General features: G+C 40.0%; 1 protein-coding gene across 5 annotated transcripts in view; it reads right to left on the reverse strand.

Annotated features, from left to right (window-relative positions):
- Positions 1–5390: 5390 nt before the first annotated feature.
- Positions 5391–21014, reverse strand: part of ENOX2 (ecto-NOX disulfide-thiol exchanger 2) — a 264867-nt gene continuing 249243 nt past the window's right edge. For all 5 annotated transcript variants that reach the window (XM_008701635.2, XM_008701637.2, XM_040627347.1 and 2 more), the window contains 5 exons: positions 18933–19114; positions 16729–16836; positions 13249–13357; positions 10678–10763; positions 5391–8340 (listed from right to left, as the gene is read on the reverse strand). In XM_008701635.2, coding sequence (XP_008699857.2) covers positions 8209–8340; positions 10678–10763; positions 13249–13357; positions 16729–16836; positions 18933–19114 — 617 coding nt within the window. In that variant the 3' untranslated portion in view covers positions 5391–8208. The remainder of the gene's footprint in view (positions 8341–10677; positions 10764–13248; positions 13358–16728; positions 16837–18932; positions 19115–21014) is intronic.

A 21014-nucleotide genomic window follows, 5' to 3' on the forward strand; every position in this document is an offset into this window, starting at 1 on the left:
CACACATTGGACAGATGTCTTCAGGGACTTCTCTCCAAGTCCCAGATCCCTTTCCTGTGGCAGAACTGATGGTTTGGAGACTAACATCTTGTGAATAGCATTTGGCTAATTTTCTCCTAAATGTGGTACTTTGTATTTGCTCACACTGAAGCTCATCTGTTACTTCTTCACTTGAGGGACCTTCCTGCTATTTATGCATTGCCTTAGAGTTTCACTATTTTAAAATGGCCTAAGAATCAGTTTCTCCATCATTTATAAAATTTATTATTTAAAATATATTTCTATTGAATTAACATATATAGAGCTTACTATGTGATGGGCACTGTTCTAAGTAATTCATAAATATTAACGTTTTTACTGAAATTAATCCTGGCCCCACTTTGGGGCATCTCACTTTTTATTTCATCAACCTCGAGACTGTGTGTAGAATTTAGGAAGAATGTGAACTTGGATGGAAATATTTAACTTAGATTTTCACTAACCTCTAACTGAAACGTAGCATTTTCTTCCATTACAAATGTAGGCAACAAAGTACAGAGGGATTCACAGTATCTGTGACTTTTTCACCAGTATCACAGATACCATTGTATCATAAGTTATCCCAGATTTCTTGAAATATTTGTGTTTATCGCTACTTCAAAATTATAGTAGTTATTAAGCCTGTCATTATGCATTGCTATTTAATGTGTTAAAGGAGCACATAGGTTACTATATCACAAATGTGTTTTGGTAACTATTATTATTTCAATATACTTGGTTTCCTTTACATTTTTTTCATGCATTTAAAACTGTTATTCTCATAAGGGGTTCATGGACTTCACTAGACTTCCTAAGGGGTCCATGGCACTAAAATTGTGAAGGACCTCTACACCCATTCTCTCAGCCATACTAGGCAGAGGCTGAAGATGAAGTGGCAAAGATATTGGGAGAACTTGGGCACCCTGCATTTTAATCCCAGCTCCACCATTCACTTAGTTGTGTGGCCTAGGGTATGGCTCCTCATCTTTCTGGTGCTTGTTTTCCTTAGCTGCAATAATGGTGAGAGAGCCATTTGCCCCTGCTAGCTCATGGGGTATTGTGAAGATCAAATGACATAATGTCTGTGTACAGGATTGCTCTGAAAACACTTTAAAGTGTGATATAAGGTATTTGTTGAGGAATATTATTGAGTTAAGATTGAAGAGGTCTGATGATCCAGAGGGCTATTCATCAGACCTGGAGTGAATGCAGTTAGGTAGAACACTCTTTAATATGTCGTGCATCCCATTTTCCATCAAAGATCTGAGATCATCTTCACAAAGCTCCGCACTTGGGTCTGAACGCTCACATTTGTGTATAATCAATTCCTTTTCCTTCCTTCCATTGCCCCAAGTAATGGCTTCAGTATGCCTTTGACACCACCCACCCAGATAGAAAATTTAGGGAAGCTGAGATCTGCAAAGCTTCCTGTCACACTAAAAGAATAGGATGATGTTATGGACCTTGGGATATGGGAGAGAAGATAAGGCCACTCTGGCCTCCTTGTTAATGCGATGTGCTCTGCCCTGTGAAAACCGAGGGTAAAATTAGGAGGATACTGGAAACCATAAGATAGTAGAAGGCAGTTTCTTCCTTATGTCAAGCTTGGGCCAGGCATTACTTACCTTTAATGGAGTGTTGATCAGTAAAATCTCCTAAATTTCTCTGAGCCAGCAGGTCTCATTCTTTTTTTTTATTGTTTAATTCCAGTATAGTTAACATACAGTGTTCTATTAGTTTCAGGTGTACAGTACAGTGATTCAACACTTCCATTCAATGCCCAGTGCTCATCACAACAAGTGCCCCCCTTAATCTCCATCACCTATTTAGTTCATCCCCCACCCACCTCTATGGGAACCATCAGTTTGTTCTCTATGGTTAAGAGTCCGTTTCTTGGTTTGTCTCTCTCTCTTTTCTTATTTGCTCGTTTTTTGTTTCTTAAATTCTACATATGAGTGAAATCCTATGGTATTTGTCTTTGACTGACTTATTTTACTTAGCATTATACACTCTAGCTCATCCATGTCATTGCAAAAGGCAAGATTTCATCCTTGTGGGGGCTAAATAATATTCCATTGTATGTATATACCACCTCTTCTTTATCCATTCATTTTATTGATGGACATTTGGGCTGCTTTCATAATTTGGCTATTGTAAATAATGCTGCTATAAAAATAAGGGTGCATGTATCCCTTTCAATTAGTGGTTTTGTATTTTTTGGGTAAATACCCAGTAGTGGGATTACTGGATTGTAAGGTAGTTCTATTTTTAATTTTTTGAGGAACCCCCATACTCTTTTCCACAGTGGCTTTACTAGTTTGCATTCCCACCAACAGTGCAAGGGGGTTCCTTTTTCTCCACATCCTCACCAATGCTTCTGTTTTTGATTTTAGCCACTCTGACAGGTGTGAGGTGATACCTTATTATAGTTTGGATTTGCATTTCACTGATGCTGAGTGATGGTAGGCATCTTTTCATGTGTCTGTTGGCCACCTTTAGGTCTTCTTTGGAGAAATGTCTGTTCATGTTTTCTGCCCATTTTTAAATGGGATTGTTTGTTTTTTGGGTATTGAGTTATATCAGTTCTTTATATATTTTGGATACTAACCCTTTATTGGATATGTCATTTGCACAATCTTCTCCCATTCCATAGGTTGCCTTTTACTTTTGTTGATGGTTTCCTTCACTATGAAGAAACTTTCTATTTTGATGTAGTCCCAATAGTTTAGTTTTGCTTTTGTTTTCCTTGCCTCGGGAGATATGACTAGAAAGATATTCCTACGGCCAATGGCAGAGACCTTCCTGCCTGTGCTCTCTTCTAGGATTTTTGTGATTTCAGGTCTCACATTTAGATCTTTAATCCATTTTGAGTTTATTTTTGTGTATAGTGTAAGAAAGTGGTCTAGTTTCATTCTTTTGCAGGTAGCTTTCCAGTTGTCCCAACACCAGACCCAAAGACTGCCTTTTTCCCATTTGATATTTGTTCCTGCTTTGTTGAAGATTAATTGACCATATAACTGTGGGTTTATTTCTGGGTTTTCTATTTTGTTTGATATATGAATCTATTTTTGTGCCAGTACCATACTGTTTTGATCACTGTAGCTTTGTAATATAACTTGAAGACTAGAGTTGTGATATCTCCAGCTTTGCTTTGCTTTTTCAAAATTGTTTTGGCTATTCAGGGCCTCTAGTGTTTCCATATAGATTATAGGATGTTTTTGTTCTAGTTCTGTGAAAAATGGTGTTGGTATTTTGATAGGGATTTTATTAAATGTCTAGGTTGCTTTGGGTAGTACAGACATTTTTAACAACATTTGTTCTTCCAATCCATGAGCATGGAATGTCTTTCCCTTTCTTTGTGTCATCTTCAATTTCTTTCATCAGTGTTTTATAGTTTTCAGAGTACAGGTCTTTCACCTCTTTGGTTAGGTTTATTCCTAGACATCTTATTATTTTGGTGCAATTATAAATGGGATTGTTTTCTTAATTTCTCTTTCTGCTGCTTCATTGTTGGTATATAGAAATGCATCAGACTTCTGTACATTGATTTTGTATCCCAGCAGGTCTCATTCTTAAGTTACCCTGTGGCCCTATGGTATTTCTGACACTAGAAAGGTAGCTCTGCTGTCATCAAAGTTTGCCAATATTATTATTAGTTGAATAACAATTATAGCTATTTTTTGAACACTTATTTTGCCAGGCAGTTAGTACGGGGCACTTTACATTGAGCAAAGCCTCATGAATGATGCTTTCAGGGAAATATGCTTAGATTTTCACTTTATAGATGAAAACCAAAGGCCCGGAGAGGTTAAGTGACATTGTTAGAAGGTGACCTCAGGCACCATGGTATAATAGAAAAAGAATGAATTGAAGCCAGACAGATTTGGGTTCAAATCCTGGGCTTTATCCCCACTAGCTATATACCTTGGTCAAGTAACTTAACCTGAGCCTTTTTTATCCTCTTACCATATTTCAAGCTTCTTAACACTAGTGAAGCCTTCCACAACATCCCCCTGTAGCACCTTGTACGTGACTGTGTCATTTAGCAGGCAACCCCACCAGAGTGTAAACTCTTGAAGAGGTCATGTTTTGTTCCCCTTTGAATTTCTAAGTCCAAGATTTGTACATATCAGGTGCTCTAAATGGCATGTGAATGAACAATGTGGGACTTATGGTAACACCAATTAGGTTGATATGAAGGATAAATAACATATTGGAGCAGTAGGAAATTTTAAGTTTGCAGTTGGACAGACTAAGATTCAAATCTCATCTCTGCCTCTTAGAAACGTAAGCAAGTTACATTACATCTCAGAGTCTCAGATAAAACCTAGGATAATATTATCTATCATTCACAGTTGTAGTAAAAATGAATAAATCTCTCTCTCTCTCCTTCTCTAGATAGGTAGATAGATGGTAGATAGATAGAGATACACACACACATATCGCTGGTAAGTTGGAATCACTAATCAATGTTAACTTTTATTAGTGCATATGAATGTAGTTTGTATAGAGTGCTACACAAATACTCATTTAACAAACATTTACTGAGCACCTGCAATGCACCAGGTTTTGGGATGTGACACTGAACAAGACAAATGAGGACCATACTCTCCTTCCTAGAATTTACACTCTGGGACTGGATGTGGGGGGTGCGTGGGGGCACAGAGAATAATAATTCAGGTCTCAAGAGTGAGCCATCATTACTATCTTATTCACACCATTGACAGTTGGTCAACACTGAATATTTTTCATGCTGAGCTTTCATGGTCTTGGCTACAGGGTGAAGGATTTAAGTCCAGTGTGTTAAAGCCTGCTCTTCTAGCTCCTTGAGGGCAAGCACCAGGCACACTCGTTTTGTGCACCATAATGCCTGGGGGGGGGGTGCTGGGCCTGAATGTTTGAAATACCCCACAATTAGTACTGGGCACTTTATATTGAGCAAAGCCTCATGAATGACTCCACAATTCTAGGTGTGAACACAGAAATATTTTTCTTAAAGTGAGGGTAAGGTCATAGCTTATAATTCTTTTTGGCTGAATCCTAATCATAACTCTTTATTGTGAACTCGCTATGGTCCAGGCACTGGCTGGGCAATTTGTACATGCTATCTTGATGACTCTTTACCACCACTATCAGGTACTATTTTTCCTGAAATTTACCCATAAGGAAATTGAAGCTCTCATGTCCGTGTAACTTGACACACAGGCAGGAAGTGACCGTAGGGGGCAGGACAGCATAATAGGCGCTCAGCAAATGGGAGCGATTGTGGTGAAAAGTGAAGCTGGGTCTGAGAGACGGTCCAAGACAGCTAAGAATCCCAAGGGCTTACCCAGTTCCAGCAGGTGAGTCAAAGGTCTTGCACATCTATGCTGTCTTTTCAAGGGATATAGTTTATTCTGCATTCTATGAAAAACATACAGTTTTCGGCCCAATTAAGAACAAAACTTTGTATAACTAGAACATAGGTAAGTGCTTAGTTTGCTCTGAAAACTATTTCATTTTCACTGAGAACATTTAACAAGCAACTTGGTAACATTAAAGAATCAGAACTAGAGATGTCACAGGACTGGAAAGAGAGATAAAACAACCATTTGTAAAATTAAAAAATGCTTCTATTCATTATTATCTGGAAAAATCTAACTATTGGATCTCCTAAAAATAACAAAACAGTAATACTTCAAAATTTAAGCAGAATAAAGAACAATAGATAGAATAAATAGCACTGAGCAGTTGCAAGGCAAAATAGCTTCATTAATATATTTCTATAATGGATGGGAAGAATTGTGAGATGGTATGTGCTGCAATTTGATTATGTAATATAATGCAAATGGATTTTATTTTTACACATTATGACAACTTTGGACTAGCATAGTAGTCAGGGTTCACCAAAGAAACAGAACCAGTCAGATGTGTATACACACACACACACACACACACACACGAATTTATTTTAAGGAATTGGCTCATGTGATGGTGGGGGCTGGCAAATTTGAAATTTGTAGGGCTGGCCAGCAGTCTGGAAATTCTGGCAGGTGTTAATGCTACAGTCGTGAATCCAAAGGCAATCTGGAGGCACAATTCCTCTCTCCTCAGAGGACTTCAGGTCTTTAATGGACTAGATGAGGTCCAGCAACATTATGGAGGACAATCTGCTTCGATTCAAAGTCTACCAGTTTCAATATTAATGATATCTTTTCAAACATACCTTCACAGCGTCTAGACTGGTGTTTGATTAAGCAACTGGGCACTATAGCCTAGCCACCTTGACACACAAACTTAACCCTCACAACCAGTGTATCTGAGCAGGCTGGGAGGAGTACACCTGGACTCAACTGGCCAGAATAATAGAAAGAGAACATTTGTAGCACAAGTTGATTAAGTGAAGGACAGCAAGGGGCCTTGGTGTAACAGTTGCTGCTTTAAAATTTGTTGTTTTAAAATTTCATGGCATTTAACTTATTTAAATAAGAAATAATTGATCAGTGGCAAATTTCCCTTGATTTCAAAGATGTTATTAAAATAAGGCATTCCAGGACCTCTGAGACTGACAAAGCTAAGGCTTCTGTAGCGCAGAAGCCAGCGCGGCTTCAGGGAGGAGGCTAGAAACAGAACTGTAGCTCCCTGCTCATGCCACAGCTGTGTGCTTCAGGGGGAAGCCAGCTTTCAGCATGACTGAGCGGCTGTGGGGCCCTATTGCTAGTTGTCAAGGCGAAGGTTTAGCATCTTCTTTCTGGTAGTCCAAAGAAGAAATCGAGATGATTCACTAAAGGATTAGAGAACAAGTAATTCAAAACAGAACACCAAACTGAGGTATAAAAAAGGAATATTTATCTTTGAAAAATACAACTTTGAACACTACTGGCATCTCATTTACAAAGCATTTTCCTGAAATACTCTTCATTGGCTTTGCTTACTTATTAGTACATTCTTTTACTTTGAATCAAGACTCAAGGGAGGGCATGCTCGTGTTACTATAGGCACCAGCAACACCACAGAAGAAAGGATCATCTGTGCCTCAGGATATTAGCCCCAAATCCTCATCCTTTCCCTTTCGTTTCCATCAAGCAGGACTTCCTGACTGGTCCACGTACACTCCGCCATTGCAAACTGCTGGTGGGCACCACAGAACGGGAGGTGCCCCCAGCCATCGGCGCTCCAGGCAGAGCTGAGCTATTTGCAGGAAACCTCACACACCCGGGCTCATTCGTTACCGGGAGTGTTCTACTATTACTCATATCAACTATTTGCAAACATTCAGCTTGAAGTGAACATAGTATTTACAGCGGTACATGGTTTGCAATTCAACACGCTGACGGCAGAAGAAAAGGGACCAACAGACTTTATAAGAAGGCCAGAGGGAAGGCATATTAAAATGAATCCCTTCTGCTAACGTGTGTGTGTATGTGCATGTGCACATGCGCACACGTGTTTTAATTCATAGAAAACTAAACGTGCCCTCCTTTAAAAGCAGACTATTTACAAGGTGATTCTGAATAGCACATACACATGCCAGTCATACTGGACACTTGTTTTCTGCGAATACATCTAGATGTTTTTAATCTGCTATATTAGAGAAAATAACTTTGGAACATTTGTCAACTTTTGGTTCACAGTAATTTTGCAAAAAGCCACAAACCATGCTTTGTCTTTTAAAAGGTGAGCCTGGTCAGGCACCTTCTAGAAGATGCTGTGTTATTCACTTACTGGCTTACTGGGGATCGGAAAGACCACATCAGTTATGGAGTACCTAGTGCTCCTCTCATTCCTCTCCCCAGTAGCAACATTAATCTGAAGAGAAGTTTTGAAACACAAATCACATACAAATCATCAAAACATTTCAATTAACAGTGTTTAAAAAAATACCAAACTCTACGACAGTAGTACAGACACTGAAAACACCCCAAATACTCTTTAGCCTCAGGCCTTTTTCAATATCACTAATAAAAGAGACAAGCCACTGACAGAATGGGAGCAAATTACAGTGCTTGAGGGTCTGAGTCCATTTCTTTTTAGGGCCTGTAGCTCGAGGTGCTGCTCTAGGATCCTTATTTTAACTCAAAAGATATTCGGGGAATGACCCGGCAAATTTAAAGCACTTCCCACTTGAAAACCATTGCGAATACAAATCACTTTCTCAGCATGTCCACTGCACATTCATCTGCAGGAGCCCAGGCTGTCAGGCCGCGGCATTCAGGTCAGTTTCAGGCCCTCGAAGCCACAGAACTTCCACCTCTTCTCCAGACTGGCTCCAACCCCGGTCATTTCCTGCCTGAAGGTGTGCTGCAGCTTGCTCATGAGAGACTCCACATCACTGGTGCAGATCTGCGGGCCAGACAGAGGCGCTCCACTCAGAAGCAGTTCCACCCTCCACACACGGCCCCCCGTGCTTCCCTTGTACGGGTTTCGTAACTGCTGTATGTAGGTAATAATTTACATACAACAAATTCACCTACTCTATGTGTGGAGTTTGATGAATTTTAGTACATTTATACAATTGGGCAACTCTCACCACAATTTAGTTTTAGAACATTCTATCACCCACAGAAGGTTCCTTCATGTTCCTTTGTAGTCAATCGTCCCTCCCAATCCCTGACTTGGATTTTTTCACTGCAGTTTTGAATTTTCTGGAAATTTTATATATGTGCAATCATATAATATATATATAGTCTTTTGTGACTAGTTTCTTTCACTTAGCATGCCATTTTGGGGATTGATCACCATCGAGCTTTTAATGAAAAGAGCTGGTGTCAGTTGTGTGGACGGGCTTGGATTTGCAGCCAGCCGAACGACAGCTGATCAATGCTGCTGCTGTGTGCAGGCCGACTGAAGCTGCAAAGCCTTTTGGGAGGGGAGGGAGGCAGGGCAGAATTCTTCACACATGCATTGCTTTACAAAGGAAAAATGACAGAAATAAGGAATGCCCTATATTCCTACTTCTGTGCATTGTCTCCCTCTCCCCACTTCACACACACACACACACACACACACACACACACACACACACACACACATCAATATAAAAACAAAAATCTTCGGACCCCTTTAGGACTTGTTTCAGGTGGTCATCTTGACATGAGTAGCAACCTTCCTAACTGTGAACCCTGCACTACGGCTTGACTGAAGAGCACTAGGGGATCCTGAGAGAAACCCTCAGTTGCCACCACACTGAATGTTCCTGAAGCTGGAGGGAGGGGGGCCCCCCCCATTCTGTTGGCATCACTGCAGAATCTCTTTGGGAGGCCCTGTCACTACTCTGGCAGGAAGTTGCTCAGGAGAAAATGGGCTGAGAATAGGAGTGAAGTCATGCTTTCTTCCCACTGCTAGTAGTAGACGGTAGCCAGTTAAGTGAAAAATGCACATTGCAGAGTATCATACAGAGTTGAATCCCCATTCCAAAACCATAAATATACAATGTTTATAGATGTATACATACAATATAGGTGCAGCATATGGTATGGAAAATGGTCTGAAAGAAGATATGCCAAACTGTTAACAGTGGTGATCCTGGAAGGGTGGGGTTGGGTCACTTTCCCTTTCCTTTCACTGGCTTTCTATGTTGCTTACATTTTTAACAAAAATGTATGCATTATTTTTTTTTACAATTTTTTTAAAAAAGGACCAGACCATTTTTACTGACACATAGTTCAATTTCATACCACTTCAACCTACCACTTAGTTCTGGTGCTCACATTTGATCCCTCCCTTTGCTGCCAAATGGGCTGTTTAATTGCGGAATGGTATCACTTCCCAGAGCTCAATGAGGGGGGTGGGCTGGCTCAAACTAAAACAAATGCCACGAGGACGATGCATCACCAGAGCTGGATGCCCACATGCGCAAGTGCCTCTGTTAAGAGGACATGTGCTTAAATGGCTTAACTTTTTGGACATCCAACTATCAGGAATCTGCATTTCAGTGGCCACGTCTCAAGAGCCCCAGGTCCTGTGAAATAGTGAATACAATCCACGAGCAGGTTTAACTGAATGTGGCTTCTGAAAAAAAATCTATCTTGAGGTTATTTATTCTGAGGGGTCGAGAGTCCCCTCCTGCTTCTATGAGGCATCCTTGACTTTCTAGGGAACTAATACTTACCCTTGCCCCCAGTGCTTTGTGATCCCCCCCCCCATAGAACAGCATCCCGGGAAGGAAGCGACCCATGAACAGAACTTGAGTCCATGTCACAGACTTACTGTCTCCCCTGTTTTGTTTTTGCCCCTGCCTTGATCATTTCAACACAGGTAATGACAGTGGTGACAGTGATGGCTGGAGTAAGACTTCTGAACATTAACATTTGCTAATGGCTAAAGGCCTGGTACAAAAGTTGACTGGTGAGAGATAGTGGGTCACTTGCAGCTTATATAGAAATTAAAAGAAAGGAGGAAAATTCTTCTAAAATGTATCTTGGAAGGAGGGTGGTCAACTCATTCGGGTTTGCCCACAACTTTCTGGTTCTGGTACTGGAAGTCATAAGTCCTAGGAAACCCCGTAGTCCCAGGCAAACGGAAGCAGACGGTCACCCTACTTGTGAGAGAGAAGCTATGCACTGCATCGCAGTGAGAATAGGTGACGGAAATTTTCTTAGAGCGATTACTAAAGACTTACTTATGCTTGAAGAAAGTACCCTCCGGCCCCTTGCATGCCCATTTCAGGACCCCACGTACCTTATTGTCTAGACGGTGCAAGTAGGAACAGATGTATTCAATACTTGCTCCAAATGGATGGACATGAAGAAATGTGGAAATAATCCCTATAGTGACAATACCATGGAGGTTACACTTGAGCATTATATACTTTGAGATGAGAGCTAACTCACATGTACCACATACTACATACTGGGCACTATTCTAAGTTTATATACATTTTATTCATTTAACCTGTACAACAACCCACTGCATATATTGCTTCTCACTACACTATATCACATGGAGAAAAGCTGGCATTTGAGGAGTCACTTCCATCATTCATGATGGCAAAAGACCATTGGAGTTCTACATTTCACAATGAATTTAGAATTTTATAATGAATTTAGATTGTGCTGGCTTTTTGCAGTTCTTCTGCACAGTCTTTAAATTGGACTTGAGCTTCTTATGCATTAATAGTGTCTTGCTGTTGTGGTAAAAGTACAAATCAGGTACTTCGCCTGATTCACTTCATGCCTCTCACAAGAGAATCTGCTGATTATATTTGGTTTTATTCTGTGAGTAGCTCTGTAAAGAAAAGCCAAACATTTCATTCACTCAAGTGGTCACTAGCATTTGTTTGTGCTTAGAGTTCTAAATCTCTTCAAGTAACACATTTTTTAAAATAGAAGTTTACAGCCTCCAGGAATGTGCACAATTTTTACTCAGTGTCACTATGGGGTGGATTGGTAGCTATACCTACTGCCTTGATTGTTCTGGACATCAGGTTAATTGTTCTAATACTTTTTTCTCTGGCAACAGGTAGAACATAAATTGTTCAAAGGCCTACTATTTCTTTCTTTAAATTTTTTGAATTCCTCTCCTTTCATAAAGTCTTAAGAACATCAAATAGACCCAGAATTGAGTTTGCCAAGAACCGCCAGGAAATAAAAGCTAAATTTGGTTTATAGACTACAACCTGTCTATTCCTTCAAGTGACTGATAAAGAATATCACAAGTTTGAGTTGTAGCTTGAGGTTCAAATCGGTTCTTTGTGAAAATCGTCCAAATATCAGAGGGCAAGGAGGTGGGCTGGGGGATCCAGGAGGAGCTGATGGTAGAGTTCAAAATCTGTTGAAATGGATACTACGACTTATAACACTACATGATGCTTAAATGACAAGGTAAATTGAATTGCTGTACGCTGACTCAAGCTGAGAAACTTAAATTCTAAAAAAGACAGTTCATGTCCAAAGGAATTCTAGGTGCTATGGCCAAGACAGGCTGTCTGTCAAATGCTGAGAAATAACTCCATAGGTTTCAAAACACTAAGCAGTTTCTGTAGATTCATACCCAAAGAACCAATTTAAAAAACAGATTTTCCTTTCTCTCTGTCAGCCCAAGACTATATTCTTTAAAAAACAAAACAAGAAACACTTATCTTAAGAATCTTTGTTTCTAGAACTATCCATTCACAGAGGCTTCCTTCTATCCCCAGCTCTTCTCTGACAGGTCTCCCTGTTGCCATGCCAATTTGTTAAAGAACTTTGAGTTGTAAAATGGAAATAAGTTGTCACTTTTCTTGAAGACTCAATGGCAGATCCCCTTGTGCATCTTTATTAACATATCAGAGTGTTAAATCTGACTACAATATCCATTACCAAAGAAGGCAGATATATCTTCAAAATATGCAGAAGCCAATAAGTGTGGAGAACTTCTGAGATTGGGGTGGGCCACTGTGGGGTTCAGCTTCCTAGAAGGCAGCTGGGATTATCTGTTGAGGCCCAGTATCAGCCCCTTGGAAATGGCCGAATATTTTAGGACCTCAATCTGCCACTGTTCTCCAAATGGAATATCAAGTCAACAGCATTTGTGCAGTATACTGGGAGTGCAAAATGGTTCTCATTTTACTGAGGGCTTCCTATGGGCTGCACACTGTGCTAAGGGATTCTAATGAATTATCTTATTTAATACGCATAGCTGCCCTATGATATAGGTAATATCATTCTGCCCATTGTGTAGATGGAGGAACTGAAGCTCAGGAAGGAAATGGTAGGGTCAAACAGGAAACCAGGTCTGTCTGACTCCTCAACCATGTGTTCTATCTTGCTTCTGTGGATGGATTTTTATATAATGAGAGCAATTCTAGCATTTATCTCATCAGAGCCCACCAGTGTCCAACATTCCACAGACAGCCTCCTGAGTCATCTGCCAGTAACCTGGAAAAAAATTTCAGAGAGGCATACACACTTCCTCCAGAGGCTCATCTGGGAAAGCTCTCTGCCAAACAGCGTATGCACTATAACCCTGAGTGGGAGTGAGAGGGCTCTGCTATCCTCACATAGAGATTTAAAAAATGTACAATGTGTTTCTCCAGCAGACCAACTCTTGTGCTTACACCCACACATTTGATGTGGCAGCAACCCCGGGAGCTTGAGGAGGACTGGGAGCTGCTGTTACCATTTCTATAAAGTCTATACTTATCCTGTCATCTTCAGGACTCTGGGTCTGTGCATTGTCATGCTTCATTAATGCCTGATGGGCATATTCATCTTAGGTGAAACCCTTCCCCCCTCCACCATAGTCAATACATTGTATGTGTGTGTTCCTTACCCACGAGTAGAATGTCACGTTCAGATTTGATAGGGCTGCTGTTCAGGGTCTTCTCAAGAGGGTAGTCACTGTCCTGGCTCGATGTACACAGTACAGAAGCACAGCTTTCCTATGGGAATAATATGCTTCCTGGGTCAGTTCACCTTAGTGGGTAACAGACTTGGATTTGATTATGCAACAGGGAACTTTTTAAAGTAGTACCCAAAAGCAATACTGTACAATTTTGATGACTGAATGGGAGAGAAAATAGCATTAATTTATGCAAAAGCATCACAGATCATCCCAAACTTCTTCACATGGTTCCAAAATTTAGACATTCATCTTTGCTAATTTTTTTTCCCACCTTCATCATTCTTGGCTCTATACAGGTAATCTGAAGAACCAGATCCAACATTTACTGCCCACTAGATGCCAGACACTGTTAGGTATGCGTTAGCTCCACTCTACAAATGAGGAAAGTTAGGCTCAGGTAAATTAGGTAAACCACCTTAGATCACATTTCTAGGATGTGGTAGAGCCTAGATTTCATGCCAGGCCATCCACTGTCAAAAGGACTATTCTTCTTAATTTTAGGTCCACAGTCTGCTAAAGGCAGGCCCCATCTCTGAGTGGGGAATCTATGTTGCTAACATACTCCCAGATAATCAACTGTTGGCTTTTGAACTAAAAATTAGAACTTCCATTTATTGACTATCAGCTCTCTCTTCTGTCTGATAAGGACATTATCAGTTAGGATATTCCTGACTTCATATCCGGAAATGACCATAACCAAAATATCATTACTCAGTGGCCTTCTTTGTTGTTGAAAGTTCTTTCTGAGCATAGCAGGTATATTTCATAAGAGATACTCAAGTGAAATTCATGACCAGCAATCAAACTGAAAAATACATCCAGACCTTTCATGGATCTTTCTCTCTTTGGGCACTGAGAACATCTTTTCTGTATTATAAACATGAAGGAAGTGCCTTGAAAAGAACGAATAAAAGGAATCACTGCTTCCAGTCTTACTGCTATTAGAAAAGAAAATGCTGGGGAAATGCTAGTGGGGGCAGATTATGGGCTGACTCAAATGCTTTGTCACTTCTTCCCTTCCACAAGCCCTCAGACAGGTGTCCTGTTTTCTTTGAAGATGCCTTCAAAGCTTCCAGGATGTTGCCACTGAATGAAATGAATCGTCTATGCTGCAAGACATGTTGTTTTGTGGATTTACAGGCTTCCTGGCTATAGTCAGAAGGGAAGCCTTTCTTGATGACCTACTCAATCTTTGGCCTTTAGAATCCAATCCAGGCATCATGCCAAGTTTGATTTAAAATACTGGTTCACTTCTAAGCCATGGGTCGTACATCTCCTTCTAACCTCCTTAAAACATTAAATGATCCAGTAAGCCATTTCTTAAGCATAAGAGTTTAACAGGTTGGGGCTGATTTAGGATGTATAGGCATCCTGAGAAGTTTTAGCCACCTCGAATAGAAATGTAGGCTTACTGAAACCTGACTTCAATTTTATTATAGCTGGCATTTAAAAAATTAGAAGGCATACTGAAGAGATGTTTATCACCTTGAATCTTACTGGTAGATTCAAAGAGCTAGCTCTTTCTGCAGTAAAACAGACAGAAGTCACATTGTTATATTGCAAAACACTGACAATAACTCACACTACGGTTTACTGTCAAGAAACCCAAACAAAAACAAAAGAGATCCCTTCTCACCAAAACTTATTGACTTCCTTTCAACCTGGAATTATTTTTGCAGTCTAACGTAATGGTACTTTGCTTCCTAACCTAATTGTGTCAGGTTGAAATATTTGGTCACAAATCAGCTTCCCACAGAAGATCAGTTTATAATGAACTGTCATGACTTTCTCTGAAAGAAACTTTGCTTACAGTAACAGGAGAAAAACATTCTGACTCACATTTTCCTGACTATCAGTTGGCTCTCCTTCCTTATCCTCTTTAGCTGCCACTTCTTGGTATATTCCGGTTCAGGATGAAAAACAAACTAAGGCACAATACGTTAAGTTTCTTCTGTGCCATTTGACCTCTTGCTTCTTTACATAAAATACTTTATAAAGCAGAAAGCAGCTTACACTAAAACGCCCAAAATGCCCTTACACTAAAAATGCCCTTAAATTAATTTGTGATGTCAATCCTAAAGAATGATTCTAAGCATAACGTCATTAGCATAACCTCATGTCTATCGATAGTCTCCTGATTACGCACTCCATTTTACGCAAGAAGCAAAACGGCTATGTAGCAGCTTTGAGCCATTTTTGCAGCTCTGGAAGTATAGGGAAATTCCTGCTACACAGAGTAGCTTTGGCACTTTTCAATTAAATGCTTGATAAATGAATTTCTCTGGGATTGTGCTCGTTTTTTTAATAGCACCCACAAAATTGGAAAGTGAGCTGGTTTTATGAAGTGGAAGAATTAAAAGCATATTGCAAATGGCCTCCAGAAGAAAACACTTTCAATCATTTGTTTCAACTACACCAAGGCTGCCAGTTCTTAATGGCACTCTGGGGGAAGTCACTATGCTGGCAAACATACCCGGGGCCTGTACACATTGCATCTTCCTGAGCTGAGTGCCAGAGATAAAGAGCACGAGCTCTTGTGGAACAGTAGCACTGTTGATTTCTGGCTCTTGGTCTGAGCTCCTAATCTCTTCCTTCTGAGACATTAAAATCAGGCAGTTACGGTCAATGGGCCTTCCTTTTTGAGGATTGCTTCAGTTGAATGTTCAGGCACACAGATGATTAGGGAGGTACTGTTGGGAGACACCATTGGTAGACTTCACACACCTTAAGTAGACTGGGCACCTGATTCATGCTTGTGACACATTAACCTATCCAGATGTTAGGAGACTCCCTAAGAGGCCCTCACTGGTGGCTCTTATTGCTACAAAGTCCCATCTTGCCCTTCCATGCTGCAATCATCAAGCATTAGAATATTCTGTCTTTTTTTACTTTCCACACGTTTTCTACCCTTCAGGTTTGGGCTATTTCACCTGCAGCTGCTCATTATTACACTAGATGGAGTGTCTGCAAAGAAATGTCCATGTTCTAGTTGTACTTGTGTTTCTTCCTTTAATGAAATGCTTCATTTAAAGGTACTCTGTGTCACCCACATTTTCTTTTTTTTTTTTCACCTGCGTTTTCTGTGTTGCTTTTCACTTGGCAAGATGAAGCCAGAATGAGGTGTACATGCTGGTCTTTTCCAAGAGGGAAAGACTGAGGAATTTTAGAGATGGACTAACTGTATTCATTGAAAAGTACACTCTCCAGAATCCTTAGATATGCCAAGGACTCACATCTAAAGGCAGAGCCCTTGATTCAAGAATTACCCCAGACAGGGGGCTTTTAATCCCTACTCAGCCAAGCATTCCATGGTGGTTCCTACTGCAGGAACTTGCAGGGCATTTTCACTGCCACTGCAAGGGGGGGAGCGGGAGGGCAAGGGCAAAGGTTCACAGAGGACTGATGTACCTTTTCTTTAAGATTTTCCAACATTTTTTCCATCTGCAACTTGTCATCCTTGACTTTTTCAAGTTCAGCTTCTTTCCTTTTGTATTCCTCTTGGACTTTGAGTAGATGCTACAAGAAAGACCAAAGACAATCAAGTCTTGAGGAGCCACACTTCATTTAAAAACCCTGGCTGAAATTAGATAGTAAGCTGGCCTGCCTCACCTTCTCCCAGCCCACACAATCATTTCTCCATGCAGAGATACCAAAGGGAAAATCAAGGTACTTTTCACTTAAAATTATTTTATCTAGCTCTTAGGAACATCCTTTGGATTTGTTCATATTTCAGAAAGCATCTGAGAAACTAACTGATCTAATCACTTAACTTTTCTATTCTAACCAGGGGTAAGGATAGGGTATAGTGTTAATCCCATGTGGACAACATCTTGATTGCTGGATAGAACTTAATGTTGTAAAGCATTCTTTCAAATAGCTATTTTCTAAGCCAAGTTCAATTTCTGTGAGGAAAACATTTCACAAATGTTTGTTTCTACATCAGTAGGCAAGGAACTGGATTCATCACCATTAACGATTACAAAAATATTACTTATTTAGCATCTAACATCTAACACGCATCGTGGATAGGGTTTCATATGTGTTGTCTCATATAAACTTCAAGTAACCCCATGATACATAATCCTGAGGCTTACAGAGGTTTAGTGCTTTGCCTTAGGCCATTCAGATAGTAAGCGGCAGAGTTGGGATTTAAACCCAGGTTGGGTCAACACCACAGTCCATGCTCTTTACCACTATGTTAGACTATACTTCTTTTTGGGATAAGATGGGAGAACCTTTATCTTGTTTATAAAGCTATTTTCTAATAAAAAGTAATCAAAATGAGAGAAATTAAATTGTCAGGATGTAGAGACCTAATTGTTTCAGAGGTCACTGAAGTGATGAAATGAAAAAAAAAAAAAAAAAGGTCGTCCTCTTTAAATTGTATTTCAGTAGCAGAATTGTCCTTATGTGGAAAAGTTTCAAAATCAAGGTAAGAGAGAAAAGCAACAAAACATGTTTCCAAAGTTTTGATTTTCAGAGGCTTGCAAAAGACCATTGGAAGAGCTAAAAGACACACAGTACAATATATGTTGTCAAAATTCTTTGAAGTCTAGCTGAAGAGATGCATTTTTTTGGTGGAAAGCTCTCAGATATAATTTACGTGCTCTAATTAAATTCCACAGTGACAGTAAAAGGAAGGTAAGCATTACTTCACACATTTTGCTAATAGGAAAGGTGAAATATTAATGTGATATTGCTTGTCACACAGGAAGACAGTGGTAGCAGAAGTGATAGGAACATGGGGCTCTTAGTGCCAGAAGAGACTCCTTGTTCACAGTTTGTGATTTCCAGCCAGCAATAAGCTTTACCCTAGACAATTCCAAGGGATACAATCAAAAAAATTATTGCTCAATTTAAATTGTAAGGAAAATGGATGGTCATCTGGCAAGACAGAAGAGGATAGTACCCTTACTCAAAAATACTACTCCTTTATTATGATGAGAACAGATGGTGATATCTTTTAAATTGTAGGCTCACTGTGGTGATGGTTACATAAAACATCTAGACATTGAGCATCTATTACACACTGTTGTATTTGAATGCAATTATAGTTGGATGCACCTATTTACTTTACTTTTTATACTTGGAATAATGTGCAGGTAAACTCATTCACATAAATGACTGTGAAAACAAACCAAAATAAAAGCAAATTGATATTATGTGCCCAAAGCATTGATACTGAACAAGCAAGGGTAGGATTCCTGCCATTTCTTCTAACAGGCTGTATGGTCCAGCACTGGATCAGTAGATACTACTTTTTCATATCTAAATAAGTGAGATTCTTCATAAAGACCCTGAGGCCCTGTCCAGATCCCAAAGCACCTTCTGAAGCAGAAAGAAAAGATTAGATTATGTTTGGTGTAGTTTTACTGTCAAGTATTTTTCACTAAATGTTCATCCTTTGAAAATTGGTGATCCACTGCTACCTCTGGATTGGCCAGGGTATTTCATTAACCATTAACACACAATCCCTTCCTCGGCTATGCCAGAGAACAGAATATCAAGAAGAATAAGAGTTTAGCTATTCTCTTTGCTGGCGGGGGACCTTTTTCCAGGCGAGGAGCTGGTGCTAGCCTTCCTAAAAGCTCAGAACACCAAAAGGCCTTTACCTGTTGCATTCCTTGCAGGGCTTGCTGCAGGAGTTTCAGCTGCTGTTCCTTGTTTGGGTCGTCTTCTTTGGGGGCTTTGCCTTGTTCTTGCTTGAGCAATTCTACCTCATTCCTATAGGCATCGAGCTGCCAACGGAGGCTGTCATTTTCTTCCTTCAGAGCTTCTGCCTGTGATACTAAGGCTAAGCAATCAATATAAAGTCAAACACCCATCTATCCATATTCTTTGTGGTTCACCTTAGTACCATGAAAACTTGGTAGTTTTTAACTGACATGTATAAAAAGTCTCCTGAGCAACTTTAGGTTTCAGGTGGCTATAGCAGCAAGAGATGGACACAAAAGCACACAGAACCATTTTTGTAAAGGAACATAGGATTCCAACACCCTGAAGTCATCATCATGCTTCAAATTCATCACCCCAAATATAACTCAGATATTCCCAGCTAACACTGGTCACTTTTATTTGGAAGGCAGCAAATGATAAGAGCTCTATAATGATAAAGTGCAGCGCTAATTGTCTTGAACTGATGACTGTCCACACAATAATTTTGCAGGGCAGTTATTTTTAAAAATGTAACCTTTACTGTCCTACAGAAGAAAGGTAAATGTAAACATTAAGACACAAAACTTCTGGTTTCTGGTCTAGTGTGTAAGGAGTTTAGAAGTCACCATTCCATCCTAATGACAAATAAAAAACTGAATAAACTGAAAAATCAACAACTCATCTTAGATCCACCAGAGAAGTAAGGTCTCAGGGCAAACTGCCACCCCTGAAACTGGAGAGACAGGCAAATCCGGAGAATCACAACTCACCAGACCAGAAAACTATGAGCAGGAAGCTCCACAGGAACTGGTGGCAAGTAAGAAAACCTAAATTGCAATTGGCTAATTGCTGGAGGCTCAGTGTGGACAAGTCTGAGATTTAAAAAGTCCAGAGGGACCCAGTCATAGTGAGGTTTCTATACTTTTGTGAGTTTTATCTCTAGGACTGTAACCAAGTACTTACAATGAATATTGGAGAAAAATCCTCTTGTGCTTCCATCGGGGGAGGGGAAAAGAAACCATTTTGAAGTACAGCAGAGCATTCTGTTCTTAACAAGGCCTGCCTTCACAAGAAACTATTTTACCAGAGCCTAACCTGCTAGGGTATTACCAGAGCCTAATTGACCGGGAGAAGGGAAATACTCAAATATAGCCCCCTCCAGCCATCCTGTCCCAAGTAAGGGGCGAGAAAAAACTGAGCAACACTTGTGAAATTCACAGTCCGGAGGTATATGTTCACTAAAAGACTGAGACCTAATCACAGGACTATAGAATGCTTCCCCACATTTAACTACCACACCACTAAAGTCCTATTTACTGAAGTTCTTTTCACCCAGTACATCATGTTCAGATTTCAACAAAAGACTACGAGGTGTACTAAAAGGTAAACACACACACACACACACACACACACACACACACACTCACAGTTTGAAGAGACTGAATGGGGATCAGAACAAAAGTCAGATATAGCATGAATGTTGGAATTATCAGACCAGGAATATAAAACGTCTATGAATTAGTATGCTAAGGGCTTTAATGGGAAAAGTAGATACCATGAAAGAACAGATGGATAATGTACACAGAGAGATGGAAATTCCAAGGAAGAATCAAATAGACATGATAGGAATAAAAAATAATACCAAAAAAGAAGTGAAAAATGCCTTGGATGGGCTTATTAAAAGACTGGACATGGCTGAGAGAAGAATCTCTGAGCTTGAGGGTATGACAATAGAAACTGTCTAACCTGAAAAGCAAAGAGAAAAAAGCATAAAAAAAACCCCAAGCAGAATATTCAAGGACTACAGGACATCCACAAGATACATGTCATAAGAATATTAGAAGGGAAAGAAAGAGAGAAAGGAATGGCAGCAATAGGTGAAGCAACAATGGCTGAACTTTTCCCCCAAATTATTATCAGACACCAAACCACAGATCCAGGAAGTTCAGAGAACATCAAACAGGATAAATGCCAAAAAATTAGACCCGAAAAGACACCTCACCAAAGATACATCAATGGCAAGTAAGCATCATCATATG

Source organism: Ursus maritimus (genome assembly GCF_017311325.1).
Source record: "Ursus maritimus isolate PB19 chromosome X unlocalized genomic scaffold, ASM1731132v1 scaffold_X1, whole genome shotgun sequence".
Taxonomy (NCBI): Eukaryota; Metazoa; Chordata; class Mammalia; order Carnivora; family Ursidae; genus Ursus; species Ursus maritimus.